Source organism: Bolinopsis microptera, chromosome 8 (genome assembly GCF_026151205.1).
Source record: "Bolinopsis microptera isolate Bmic1 chromosome 8, MBARI_Bmic_1.0, whole genome shotgun sequence".
Classification (NCBI taxonomy): Eukaryota; Metazoa; Ctenophora; class Tentaculata; order Lobata; family Bolinopsidae; genus Bolinopsis; species Bolinopsis microptera.
This window is the reverse complement of record NC_087079.1, coordinates 16,089,735-16,102,815: the sequence shown is the minus strand read 5'-3', so window position 1 is coordinate 16,102,815 and position 13,081 is coordinate 16,089,735. Positions and strand designations below refer to the sequence as shown.

Here is a 13,081-nt window from a genome sequence, read left to right as displayed (position 1 = left end):
TTATTTGCAGTTACCTGAACATTTGGACAAGAAGAGCTTTGATAGCAAAGTGGGGTGTGGCATGTTCCACAGCACCAGCCGCCGCAAATATAACCCTGAGGGCAGAAAGAAGTTCTAGAAGAATGGTTACCAGAAAAACGGCTCCGCTCCAAATCACGGTCATCATAGCGAGTAAAAGCCCGCTAAAAATAATCAAGACTCTTAACTTTGATTTGAGGTTTACCAGCGAATGAGAAAAAGCTTATTTGTTACCTGACTTTCTTTTTCTCTGCAACGTTCTTCATCTCCTGAAGCAACCTTGTCTTGCCCATACCAGTCGCTGATTCTATCTTCATAACTATGGACTTTACAGTGTCAGATCCAGAGACTGTAAAATATTAATTGCTAGGTTGGAGAAATAGTTGCGCAGTTGCCAGCAACTTCTCCACCTACTATTTAAAACTCAGTTCACACGTCACAGCGGATAAATAGTATACATTCCTGTTTACATACCTGGGGGGTCCTCCTTAGGTTGTTCTATTAGTCTGGTAAGTTCCTGCTCGAATATCTTCATCTCTTCCACTCTACCTGGTATTAATTATTAGATAATTAATCATTCAGTTTATAGAGCAATAAATTAGTAGTTTTAACAATATCACTGGGAGAGGAAAATACTGGCATTCTAAAATTGCTACTAACATATAACAAGTAATTAATGAACCATCAATTAACCATTAACTAACCATTAGTTAACCATTAACTAACCATTAACTAACCATTAATTAATAATAAATTAGCCATTAATTAACCATTGATTAACCATTAATTAATCATTAATTAGCCATTAATTAATCATTGATTAACCATTAATTAATCATTAATTAGCCATTAATTAATCATTGATTAACCATTAATTAATCATTAATTAACCATTAATTAATCATTAATTAGCCAACCTATAATCTTTCCCCCATCGTCCTCGATCTGCTGAGGAGGAATGAAGGTACTGAAGAGTCTGTCTTTCCTTCTGTCTATCTTATACTCGTAGTGAACATTGTTAGAGGGGACACCTTTCATCTGATTAAAGTACAATTTAAGCAACAAACAAATAGGTTAACAATGATTAAACATTATGTTACAATTAAATTATTTGAAATTAAAATTAGTTCAATATTAATAATTATTGATTATTTACAATACCTTACAAGACATATTTATGTGGATCATAATTCTGGGGATCGGAATTATGGGGGAACGAAACTATGGGGATTTTTTTCAGAAATCCCCAAATTTCGTACCCCAAATTAAATTGTCGCATTTTCACGCTAAATTATTTCAGAGAAATCAAAATCAGTTTTTGATGGAATTTTTAAAAATCGTGAAAAACTAAATTAATTAAAAATCATTCTCTTCGTTTAAATCGTCTTCATCGTCGTCTCTTTCACTTTGAGTCTGCTCACCGGTGTAGTCCCAGGTGTATGTCTCCCTCAACAGAAGTTTGAGCTTGTCAATTAAGTCTCCCCTACTCTTGAATGTGAGACTAAGTTTGACTTCTAACCCTAATTTTGAATCTGACGCACGTTTTTCACGTAACACTGAAAAACCAGTATTTTCTATTCAGTAATTTTTATAATAAGTAACTTTCTATTTACCTGAGAAATGCGTGTCCGTGTCTCACAAAACACGTAAAACAACTTATTTGACAAATTCACCTCAAATTAGCCCTATTTAAGCCAATTACATAAAAATTAATGTGTGGGATTTTGAAATGGCGGCCACAATTTTGGTAGTACGAAAATATGGGGATTTTTTCCAAAAATCCCCAAATTTCGTACCATATAAATATGTCTCGTAAGGTAATTCAACACAAACAATTATTGAACAGAACAATTTAACAAGGGAACCGGACAAGAGGGCGTAGGACACAAGGATGGTACTTTCCTAAAATTGTGGACACGAGAGCCGATCTCATGATACTCACTTTAACATGGAGAGCGGAACTGGACACGAAGGCGAAACCAAACATGAAACACCGTACTAAATAACGAAATAGTAATAAACTTGTACCATCAACAAGAATTTCGCCGTGGTTAAACCACGCACGATCAATTTTCCCTACGATGTACTTGTACCATTAATTCTTTTGAGTGAAAAGTGTGACTGGAAAAATTGCACCATATTTACATACTACGTTGTTCATAAAGGAGTGGGATTCGTGCATGGTAAAAATTGAGGCTCTTACTAATTCGCTCGCCCAAAAATTTCACGTGACTTTGGTTTTTACGGTTTTGCAGCCGTACAAAACGGTTTTACATAAACCCTAATCCCAACCCTAACCCCAACCATAACCTTGAAGCTATCTATAACCCTTACCACAACCCTAACCCTAACCCGAGCCCTAAACAATCGAATTCATGTTTTACTAGCCGGTCACGTGACCAAAACGGTTTTTTTGCCCATAACTCTCCAGGGAAGCATTTTTACCCTACGTCATGGGGGGTGATTCGGAATCAGCGTCCAAAAATACACCGATTCAGATCAATTTCATACCCAAAAGGCCTTTTCACAAGAATTTTCTTAAAATTTGGGCGAGCGATTTAGTAGGAGCGAAAAATTGACGATTCATTTGACCAATGCAGCGCCGCGCATCAACAATAAATGAATCCAGAAAATTGCGGAAAATAACTTTGCGAAGGATGAATTTCACTGTAATTAATTAACACATGGCTAGCGTCGCGCGCAGCATAACAGACGCTTCCTATACACTTAATTATAGGGGAGTGGTATATATTGCGAAGGAGCAGACTTTTGTCATCATCGCAGGTCCATCGGGCCACCTCATATATCCAAACCCGATTACTTATTCCCTACGATCTTTTTGCCTTCGGCAAGAGTAGGGAAAAAAATTTTATTTTAAATTTTGTCTATACGCGTCAACCTACTATAACATAATAACACTAGAAACCCGCTAGTCGAAAGCTTTGTTCGAGGAAATTTTAAAAATCAGTTATGTTTTAATTTCTCTTCATCATACAGCTCTGTTATACAGTAGACATGATGGAATTTATTTAACAATGGCAACAGCGTTGTTAGTATTCGGATTCCCAAAACGATACTTTTTACCGCATCAAAAAATACCAATCACAACCAAAGTTATGAATATAAGTCATAGCGTGAGCGTAAATGTGAGCTAGTTTTGAAGTTATGACGTAGCATACAGCATAACAACGCGCGTAGTTAAGATGTTCTTGCTCGCGCACGTGCATTTTTATCGTTGCTACGCAACAGCGCAGTAAACCTTTGCTAAAATAACGCCATTGTTCTAACGATTATTTAACCTCACTTCCGACGTTAATTATAAAAAATCTAAAGCCTAAATCAAAATTCTAAGAATGCTATAGCCTATTCCTATCCTTTTTCTACAACCCTGCTAAAAATGGCGAGGTTTCAACTCCATTTGCGAGCTGGGTTTGATTTCACCAGAGGGTCATTTTGAGGTCGATTTTCGGTGTTTTTTCTTCTATGTCCCCGTTGCCGGGGAAATTTCGTCAAGTTTAAATTATAGTATAGATATAACACACATAATATCACACCACCAAGTACAGGGATGTTCTCACCTACAGTGTGTGATATGAGATAGCACCGAAACAAGAAGCACTTGTTTAGTGTTCTCCCTCAAATATTAAAATCAAATGTGTCCTCCGCCCTTGTGTCCTATACCCAGTTAATTAACTAAGGTAGAAACATTTCATCCTTGTTATGTACCTTTATGTAAGACAGTTTCAGGAAATCTTGAGGGTCGAGATTAGAAAGTGTCCGCGTGGTGTCATCACACGCTATACGTTTAGGATAGTTAGACATCAGCCTCGCTGCTAGATTCACGCTCTTACCAATTACTGCAGGGTATGGGTGTTATAGCTGCCGTTTTATAACAAAAGTGCTTGAAGACCAATCACAAACCCGAGGTTTTTAAGCACTTTTGAAACATTTATGACAATTTGTGGCATTTTAAGCGGTTTCAAAAGGGGGTTTCTGAGGGCTAGGGATTGGTTGTAATGGTTTCTGATGGTTTTCAGGGATAGGTTCTTGACCCAAAAACAATTTGGATTAGAGAATTCATAATTTTAAACATGGTCTTTAAGCACATTTGTTAGAAAACGGGGGATGGTTAAGCAACAGTGAACATTTTATTATACAACTGTTAAATAACAAAAGGTTTTAAAGGTAACATGGGGGCGTTCAAGCGCGTTGAGTTATTATTATGATTTTGGCATTTTTCATTATGATTCGTTTATCGTTATTATAAAGGAGTAAAGCCACCCACGAAGAATACAAGTATAATTATTTATATCTATATGTTGACAATTCCAGGAAAAATATGAGATATTTTGAGAAGATTTAATGTTGTTCATTCATTGTGTAAATTTGTATTTAATTGATTGATTTGAAAGATTTCAATACAAAATATGTTAGAAAATGAAATCTAACCTCCATATTCGTGCCTTTGAGGATGACCAATAATTCCACAGAATGCTCTGCCAGTGGTGATCCCTAAATAATCAGAGGTTTACAGACATTTTCTGTAGATCAAATACTAAGAGATTTAAAAAATATAAAGCAACTCATAGAATAATCAAAAGAATACAAGGAATACAAGGAATACAAATTTCAAATCTTAAGTTACAACAGCAACTGTCAAGATAATAAATATAATAGTGTTATAACTCGCTCCTCTCCATAATGATAATAATAATATTCACAAATATAAATAGAATTTGACTATATTAAATCTTTTATTTGACCCGCTTACACAGATTCCACCGGCATCCTCCCACAGGACTGCCATACCCCAGAGGTAGGCAAAGCATTCATATGCTATCCTCTCGTGGGCCAACCAGGCCCAGCCTCTCTTTAAAAAAGAAAAAAAAAGACGCACCTATACTAGCCTCGAGGTTCTTGGTGTGGAAATCCTTCATTATATTATCAGCGGCTTTAAGAGCCCGGGTTGGTTCATCCTCGTGTTTCTTTCCTGGCATCCCAAATATGATGAGGAAGGTGCAGCCTTTATCAAACATGTATAACTTGTTTATAGTCCCTGAAATATCAAACATTAACAGCTGGTGTTTCCGCAGAAAATTTTAAACACGCTTTTTTGACCAATTTTAATTTCCAAAGTTGCGGTAGAAAAATTGAACAACAACATAATATTCACTCTCATAGCTGGTAGTATTATCAGAACTTGCTCGAATTGTTTATTAAATCTCCGTTGCAGCTTATACAAGTTGTCTGCATAATCAGATAATGACGCTGATAGAAGCAGCTGGGCGGAACCCACCACCCTGGTTCTGATATAATTTCTGTCTATAATAGCTACTGAGAAAGCTCATTTCAAACTTTTATTGCAAAATGCCCTAATTTGGTCGGATAAGCAGGGAGGCACCAGACAAATGATAAATATATATCAGGACGGGCTCTAGGTTATTAGTCTGCAAATCTAACCAAGACGTTTAGCAAATTCAAAGATAAACGCCAGCATACGAGCTTTTTGATCATATTTAATGATTTAATAATTTATTTTATCTAACTTATTTAAAAGTCTACTACTAACCTAACATACGAGTCATCTGATCGTATATAATTGTGAAGGCTAGCTGTATAGTGTTGAGAATATCTATGTGATTTTCTGGATTGTAGTCTGATAGGTGCACCTGTAAGTTTAGTTAAATTTAGTTAAATTTATAAAGGAACAATGTTGTAAAAATATTAAGTTTAATAATATGAAAGTGACCGTTCTAAAAAGATTACATCTAAAAACATGAAAGTGACCGTTCTAAAAAGATTAACTCTAAAAACATGAAAGTGACCGTTCTAAAAAGATTATCTCTAAAAAAATGACAGTGACTGTTCTAAAAAGATTACCTCTAAAAACATTACAGTGACTGTTCTAAAAAGATTACCTCTAAAAACATGAAAGTGACTGTTCTAAAAAGATTACCTCTAAATACATGACAGTGACTGTTCTAAAAAGATTACCTCTAAAAACATGACAGTGACCGTTCTAAAAAGATTACCTCTAAAAACATGACAGTGACTGTTCTAAAAAGATTACCTCTAAAAACATTACAGTGACTGTTCTAAAAAGATTACCTCTAAAAACATGAAAGTGACGGTTCTAAAAAGATTATCTCTAAAAAAATGACAGTGACCTGTTCTAAAAAGATTACCTCTAAAAACATGACAGTGACTGTTCTAAAAAGATTACCTCTAAAAACATGACAGTGACCGTTCTAAAAAGATTACCTCTAAAAACATTACAGTGACTGTTCTAAAAAGATTACCTCTAAAAACATGACAGTGACTGTTCTAAAAAGATTACCTCTAAAAACATGACAGTGACTGTTCTTATCTCACTGAGCCACCTCAGCTCAGCACAAGCATCTAACTTGGAGATAACGTTCTGATTGGTGTACATCCGGTATATCGTCTCATCCTTCTCAGAGACCTTGCTTAGCTGGGTCAGCCCTGAAAAGGAACATTTAATAATTTAATAAGACACTTTCCAAGTTGCTTGAAAGGTGACTAACACTCTCTTATTTGGCACTACATTTATTTAATTTGGCAGTTGGCACTCTGCCAGCTTTAGGTGACTGATGTTATCACTACACTTAACACTACATACTGGTTATTACTGGTTATTACTGGTTATTACTGGTTATTACTGGTTATTACTGGTTATTACTGGTTATTACTGGTATTACTGGTTATTAGAACCTACTCAAGCACTCTGGTTCAGGGGTGTTGTTGAAGATCTCTGTTTTTGTGGGGTCCCTCGTCTCCATAAAGGTCTGAAGAGTTTTAGATAGGGACGACCTTCGGTTAATCTGAAAAAACGTTCTTCCTTATTTTGAGTTATATAATCTTCAAAAGTTTAGTCAATATGAAGATAATATACCCACAGAGTTATATATCAGGTTGATAGTTAGGTTTGTGATTTGGTAGGGTTTAGGCCAATGGAAGCTTACCTCTACGTATCCATTCTCTAAAATATTATAACTGAAGAGCTTCTGCTCCAACAAGTCCCACGCCTTAGGGGATATCTGAAATTTAAGAAAACATGATAAGAGGTCTGTTATGTTGCTTTTAGGGGATAATCTAAACTGAAAAACTGAATATATCAACTGTTGGAGTGCAAATCTAAACTGTAGGAGGGAGAATTATTACTATCACTAATATACTACTTATATACTACTAATATATAGTTAGGGCAAGAATTGCTGTTTATGGGTCAATCTGTGAACAAATTCGTAACAAAGGTTTGTCTACTGGAATGTGTTGTCCATAGTCCCAGGAACCACCAAAAAAAACCGTCCAGCTGAAACTTTTGGGCAAACATTTTTATAGTCATTTTTCTCCAGGAACCCATACGCCCCACCCCTAATATTGGTTATTCGGCTCCCGAAGGTCTTGAGATCTCCATAGGGGGTGCAAAATGACCGCAATGGCCACATTATGGCAGGCGAATGATAGTTTCAGAACGATTGGAGCTTTATTTTTCGAAATAAATGGAATTTTTCGAAATTTTTCGAAATTTTATTGAAATTTCGAAAAAAAATACACCAAATTATTTTTAACGCTTATTTCAAATCTATTTAAAAACTCATCTACAAATAACAAATACAGTTAATCTAAAATGTGTATTCTCAGTAAATACCATGACAATTATTAATACACAGTTAATATTAATCAAAATTCGCTTGTTCTTCAGGTTCATCATGTCTAATGTTTGTGCAGTTCATACCATGGCATCGTCCACAAGCTGGCAAACAATTGAAGCCATATTTCCTACATGAACATCTGAAAGTCAAACAGGCCTGTTCCACATCGACAGAACAGTTACAACATGTAAGGTTCAAAATAGACTCTGGAGCAATTATAGCTTTTGTTGCAAATGGTTCGTAAGTGCCACCAGGAGCCAATTTCCAGCCGTAGTCAAGGGGATTCGGACTGTCAGCGTTAAGCATGACCCAGTTATGGTTCTGTAAGTAAGCTCTAAGGATGTGCTCTGTTGCTGAAGCTATTGTTGGAGGTAGCCTATTCGGATTGAGACTCTTTTTCGCTATCATCCTATTGTATGCTAGGAATCTCAAAGCAGAAAGAGTCTTTTTCTTGTCACCATAAATGTACTGCAAGAAAAAGAGGCCTGCCTCAATAATCTTTTCTTTTGATTCTCTCACCGAAAGTAATGTTGCCAACTGACCTTGCTCATCAAAGGTGAGAGCTTTCTTTAGCACTTTAACCTTGCTAAAACCAAACAGTCCACTGACGCTATCACAACCTGAAATACTATGAATTAGAAGAAGTATCTCCTTTTCTTTATGATCTAGATGACTTGATATTTCTTTGATTGAATATGTACCCTTCTTCGTTGTTAGATAAATATCATTGTGATGGTCACTGTTGAAATGATGTACTAATAGACTTGAACTATATCGGTATCCTCTGCCTTCAATTCAACATCGCCAAGGAATGACATTTCCAATGTTTTCTTTGCAATTAAAGTATCAGCATCGTTACAAGCTCTGATCACTTCAATACCATTTACAGTAAAAATGCTTGAGATAAGGTCGATCAGTTCTTTTTTGTTATTGTTGTTGCTCAGAAATGTTGTTTTGGTGACAGTACAAAAGGTGGATTTCTTTACAGCAATATTAGCACAGAACGCTTTTACTCTCCTCTTGTGCTCGTGATCTTTAGTAGAAGGCTCATATCCATCAAAAATCACAGTAACTTCCCGATTTTTAGGGATAAGCTTCAAGTACTCCATTGCTACCTCACCATAATTGTCACACCCTTTAAATGAGCTTAGTTGGTGAATTAGCCAACCTCCATCAATGACTAGTGGGATCGTGAAGCTGCAAGATTTAAGTGTAGATTGGTTTATACCAAGAGCAGCCTTATTAGATTTCCTCATCATCTGATATTGATCAAATAAGCTCATCGGCACCACAGTTAACTCGTATGTTAGGCATTCCTCTATTGAAGTCTCTCTATCAGCAACCAAGACTAGGCGGTTAAAACACTTCAACGGATCGACTGCAACGCTTTTATTATTCACTTTAACCTGCTTTCTTAGTTGTGTCAAGTTCTTTGCTTTACCTTTGATACTTATCTTATCGATGAATGTCAACCCATCTAGCTCACGTTGAAGGACAGCCCCAACGGCCAAACATTCCTCGGGATTCACCTCATCGTTCCCAGGCTGTGATATAAGACCAGTCGAAAAAGATATTAACTTAGTCTTATCTTCGGATTCTGTAAAGTCGACAGTAACTTTAAACCAAGTTAATAATTTTCCAAATACATCACAGTTTTTCTTGATTGATGACTTGGTAAGATCTGAGTGGATGGCAGCTTTAGTTGATACTCCTCGCTTCGATGAATTAGCTAATGAATCTCCAAAAGACTGATTTATTAAAGCCATCTGATTCAGGGTGGCCACCCATAACTTGTGAGTGGACTCACGATTACGCATCCTTCCACTTGTTAATCCACCACTAGATTTAGCTGCCCTCATAAGACTCTGCTCTATGGAGAGGTCAGTCCACACCCCGGCCCACTCGTGGTCGTTGTAACAAACCGTGTGAAGCCCAGTTACTTTAAAGGTCTTTAAAAGCGCCCCATAGTTGACTTTAAAAATAGCATCCTGCTCCAAATACAGTCTTAAAGCTTTTGCATACTGTCCCCTCCCAGCTGCTGCGAAGTAGGGCAGCATTAAAGCTACTGCTGATAAATGCATAGTGTAGTCGTGCAACCTCTCTGCTCTTATGAAGTCCTTTACTAGTGTTATCATGTTGTGGTAAGTAACCCATAGAGCTGCTGTTCTACTGTTGGAAAACAGGTTCTTTAGAAGCAGAGTTATTTTCTCTGATAGATCCTGAATAGATTTAGTCTTAAAGTTAACACCTAGATTTTCGTTCACACATTTGTTGATGTAACCTTCCAAGTCTACTAGTTCATCGTCGTAAACTTCTTCCTCTATATAATGAAACAACAAAGAGCGGCGTCGATCAGAAAGTGGGCTCTCAACGCTTTATACTTATAGTAAGATCCTCCATCCGATATATGCGTGACGTCTCCAGGATACACGAGTTTGATGAGCTCCTCTAAACCCGAGTCTGCCATTATATAGCCTATGCAGCCAAGAAAACTCGTGAGAGTGTGGAAGCCCCCAACCCTGACCACAATAGGCATCCCAGTTTCCAGTACTATTCGGGTGGCCTTAATCCACAATGGCAAATCGAATGTGATTAAGACATTCAACCAGAGTAGTATGTACCGTCGAATAGCTGTCTGGGGGTTGGTCAATAATCTGTTGTTTGTTAGTTAACCTTGATATTTGTTAATTGAAGTTATTTCCCGAGTAAGATTTGAAATAAGCGTTAAAAATAATTCGGTGTATTTTTTTCGAAATTTCAATAAAATTTCGAAAAATTCCATTTATTTCGAAAATTAAAGCCCCAATCGTTCTGAAACTATCATTCGCCTGCCATAATGTGGCCATTGCGGTCATTTTGCACCCCCTATGGAGATCTCAAGACCTTCGGGAGCCGAATAACCAATATTAGGGGTGGGGCGTATGGGTTCCTGGAGAAAAATGACTATAAAAATTTTTGCCCAAAAGTTTCAGCTGGACGGTTTTTTTTTGTGGTTCCTGGGACTATGGACAACACATTCCAGTAGACAAACCTTTGTTACGAATTTGTTCACAGAAAAATCAACTCTTGCCCTAACTTATATATTACTAATGTGTGAAATATTATATACCTATCTGAAAAGTTCTTTCAGTGACATGAATCTGCCAAAGTCAAATCATGAAAAATCGTTTAAAAAAGGTCGATATTTTGCGAAATTTTCTAATAATCAGGTTCTATACTAATTGAAAATGGTAGAAGTATTAACTAAAGTACTAAGTACTAACTAAAGTACTAAGTACTAAGTACTAACTAAAGTACTAACCATGACAGTGCCGCTACTCGCACTACTCTGAAGTATTTACTAAAGTACTAAGTACTAACTAAAGTACTAAGTACTAACTAAAGTACTAAGTACTAACTACAGAACTAAGTACTAACTAAAGTACTAAGTACTAACTAAAGTACTAACCACGACAGTGCCGCTACTCGCACTACTCTGAAGTATTAACTAAAGTACTAAGTACTAACTAAAGTACTAAGTACTAACTAAAGTACTAAGTACTAACTAAAGTACTAAGTACTAACTAAAGTACTAAGTACTAACTAAAGTACTAAGTACTAACTAAAGTACTAAGTACTAACTAACGTACTAAGTACTAACTTAAGTACTAAGTACTAACTAAAGTACTAACCACGACAGTTCCACTACTCGCACTACTCTGAGCTATATTGACCTCCTCAATCGTCTGACCAGCCTCGCCAAAGTGCCGCTCGTTATCGTTAGCTATGTGGTAGAAGATAACACATCCCACTGCAATTCCTATCTTTACTCGCAGGTTCACTCCCACTTCTGCAAAGGATCGGTGTTGTGTGACGGGGAATGATAGTGAGTACTACCACACGTCATGCTACTGTTACTAACTATGATAGTACAACCACTAATATTACAGCTTTTAAAGTTATCATTTGACAAAAAATGCGTTGAGTAATTAATGCGTATGAGGAATTAATGGGCAAAATTGGCATCATTTTCAGCCAAATCAAAAATAAAATACAAATATTTCTGATTATTATCAAACTTTACACAAATCCAAAGTAGTTACTATTTCTGATTACCATACTTTAATTAATTAAGTGAGTCTATTGAGCTGAAAAATTCACTATTCCATCACAACTCAATTGTTATCTTATCTACCTATTGTTATCTAACTAGTAAAAACCGTTATTTGTTTTGAACTGAAAGTTGAAGTATTACCGGTCATGTAATTGTCCATTTTGCACTGAATGTTGATAGCAGCAGTAACTACTCTGTCTATAGTAGCCGGGAACTCTGATTCTTCACACTGCCACAGAGTAAGGATAGCGTCCCCCGCGAACTTCAGAATATCCCCGTTAGCGCACATTAGATCTGTAAAATGGAAGGTGGTCGTTGAAAGGCTTTAAGGACCTACCAATTACCATAGACTATTTCTACTAGATAATCCTTCAGTGAGGCAGTGAGTGCTATGAGAACCTTCCCAACAACTATTCTTCCCAGAGATTCGTTGAGCGAAGCAGAAATCAACATGAGAACCTACCTTGAACTATTCTGCCCAGATAGTCGTTGAGCGAAGCAGAAATTAACATGAGAACCTACCTTGAACTATTCTGCCCAGATAATCGTTGAGCGAGGCAGTGAGAGCGTCCACCCCTCTGGACGGGATCTTCTCCCCGTTAGTGTGTGGTTTCTCGTCAGACTCTGCATATTTCTCACAGAGAGCTGTAAACCCGGACAGGTCAGTGAACATGACCACTCCGTCCACGTATGACACTACCTCCCTGCACCCGTCATCTCCCTTGTCTATGATGTAATTTGGCACCTGAATGAATTGTAAGCCGGGTAAGAAGTGATAATCCTGTAATGGTTCTACCTGGGCAACGACAAATGTGGGGCACGTGGACGTTAATGGTCGTTTTGAAAAATTTAATTTAACTCTAGTATAGGTATTATAAGTATAATTCTCGAAAATCAATTTTAAACGATTTTGGCCATGAAAGAAATTCGAAGCCCTCTGAAAAAATGGGGGGTATGTGGTTTAGCATACCTGCGTGAGGACCTCTGCTAATGTTCTTCTTTCAGAAGACTCCCACGCTGGCGGCCTCCATCTGTTCTGACTCCACGGACCTGGAATATGGGAGGTCAAACACAAGGATTAAATTGTAAATCGTCTGTATGTAATTTTATGATCTTACGAAACTAGTTCCCGATTATATCGCTCGTCCAAATTTCAAAAAAATCTTGTGAAAAGGCACTGAGGGACGAGGGTGTGAAAGGGACTTTAAACGATGTACTTTTGGACGCTGATTACGAATCACCCCATGACATAACGTAAAAATGCTTCCTCTAGGAACTGTACAGGCTAGTAAAA

At 37.0% G+C, this 13,081-nt stretch overlaps 1 protein-coding gene across 1 annotated transcript in view; it reads right to left on the bottom strand.

Annotated features, from left to right (window-relative positions):
* LOC134820195 (uncharacterized) overlaps positions 1-13,081 on the bottom strand; it is a 79,942-nt gene that overhangs the window by 35,699 nt on the left and 31,162 nt on the right. Inside the window, exons 3-17 of the mRNA XM_063830418.1 lie at positions 12,758-12,837; positions 12,310-12,532; positions 11,929-12,081; positions 11,366-11,523; positions 7,002-7,076; positions 6,755-6,860; positions 6,356-6,501; positions 5,588-5,687; positions 4,916-5,074; positions 4,468-4,530; positions 3,745-3,875; positions 936-1,056; positions 493-567; positions 253-367; positions 15-95 (exon numbers count right to left, since the gene is read on the bottom strand). Of these exons, the coding sequence (XP_063686488.1) occupies positions 15-95; positions 253-367; positions 493-567; positions 936-1,056; positions 3,745-3,875; positions 4,468-4,530; positions 4,916-5,074; positions 5,588-5,687; positions 6,356-6,501; positions 6,755-6,860; positions 7,002-7,076; positions 11,366-11,523; positions 11,929-12,081; positions 12,310-12,532; positions 12,758-12,837 (1,786 nt within the window). The remainder of the gene's footprint in view (positions 1-14; positions 96-252; positions 368-492; positions 568-935; positions 1,057-3,744; positions 3,876-4,467; positions 4,531-4,915; positions 5,075-5,587; positions 5,688-6,355; positions 6,502-6,754; positions 6,861-7,001; positions 7,077-11,365; positions 11,524-11,928; positions 12,082-12,309; positions 12,533-12,757; positions 12,838-13,081) is intronic.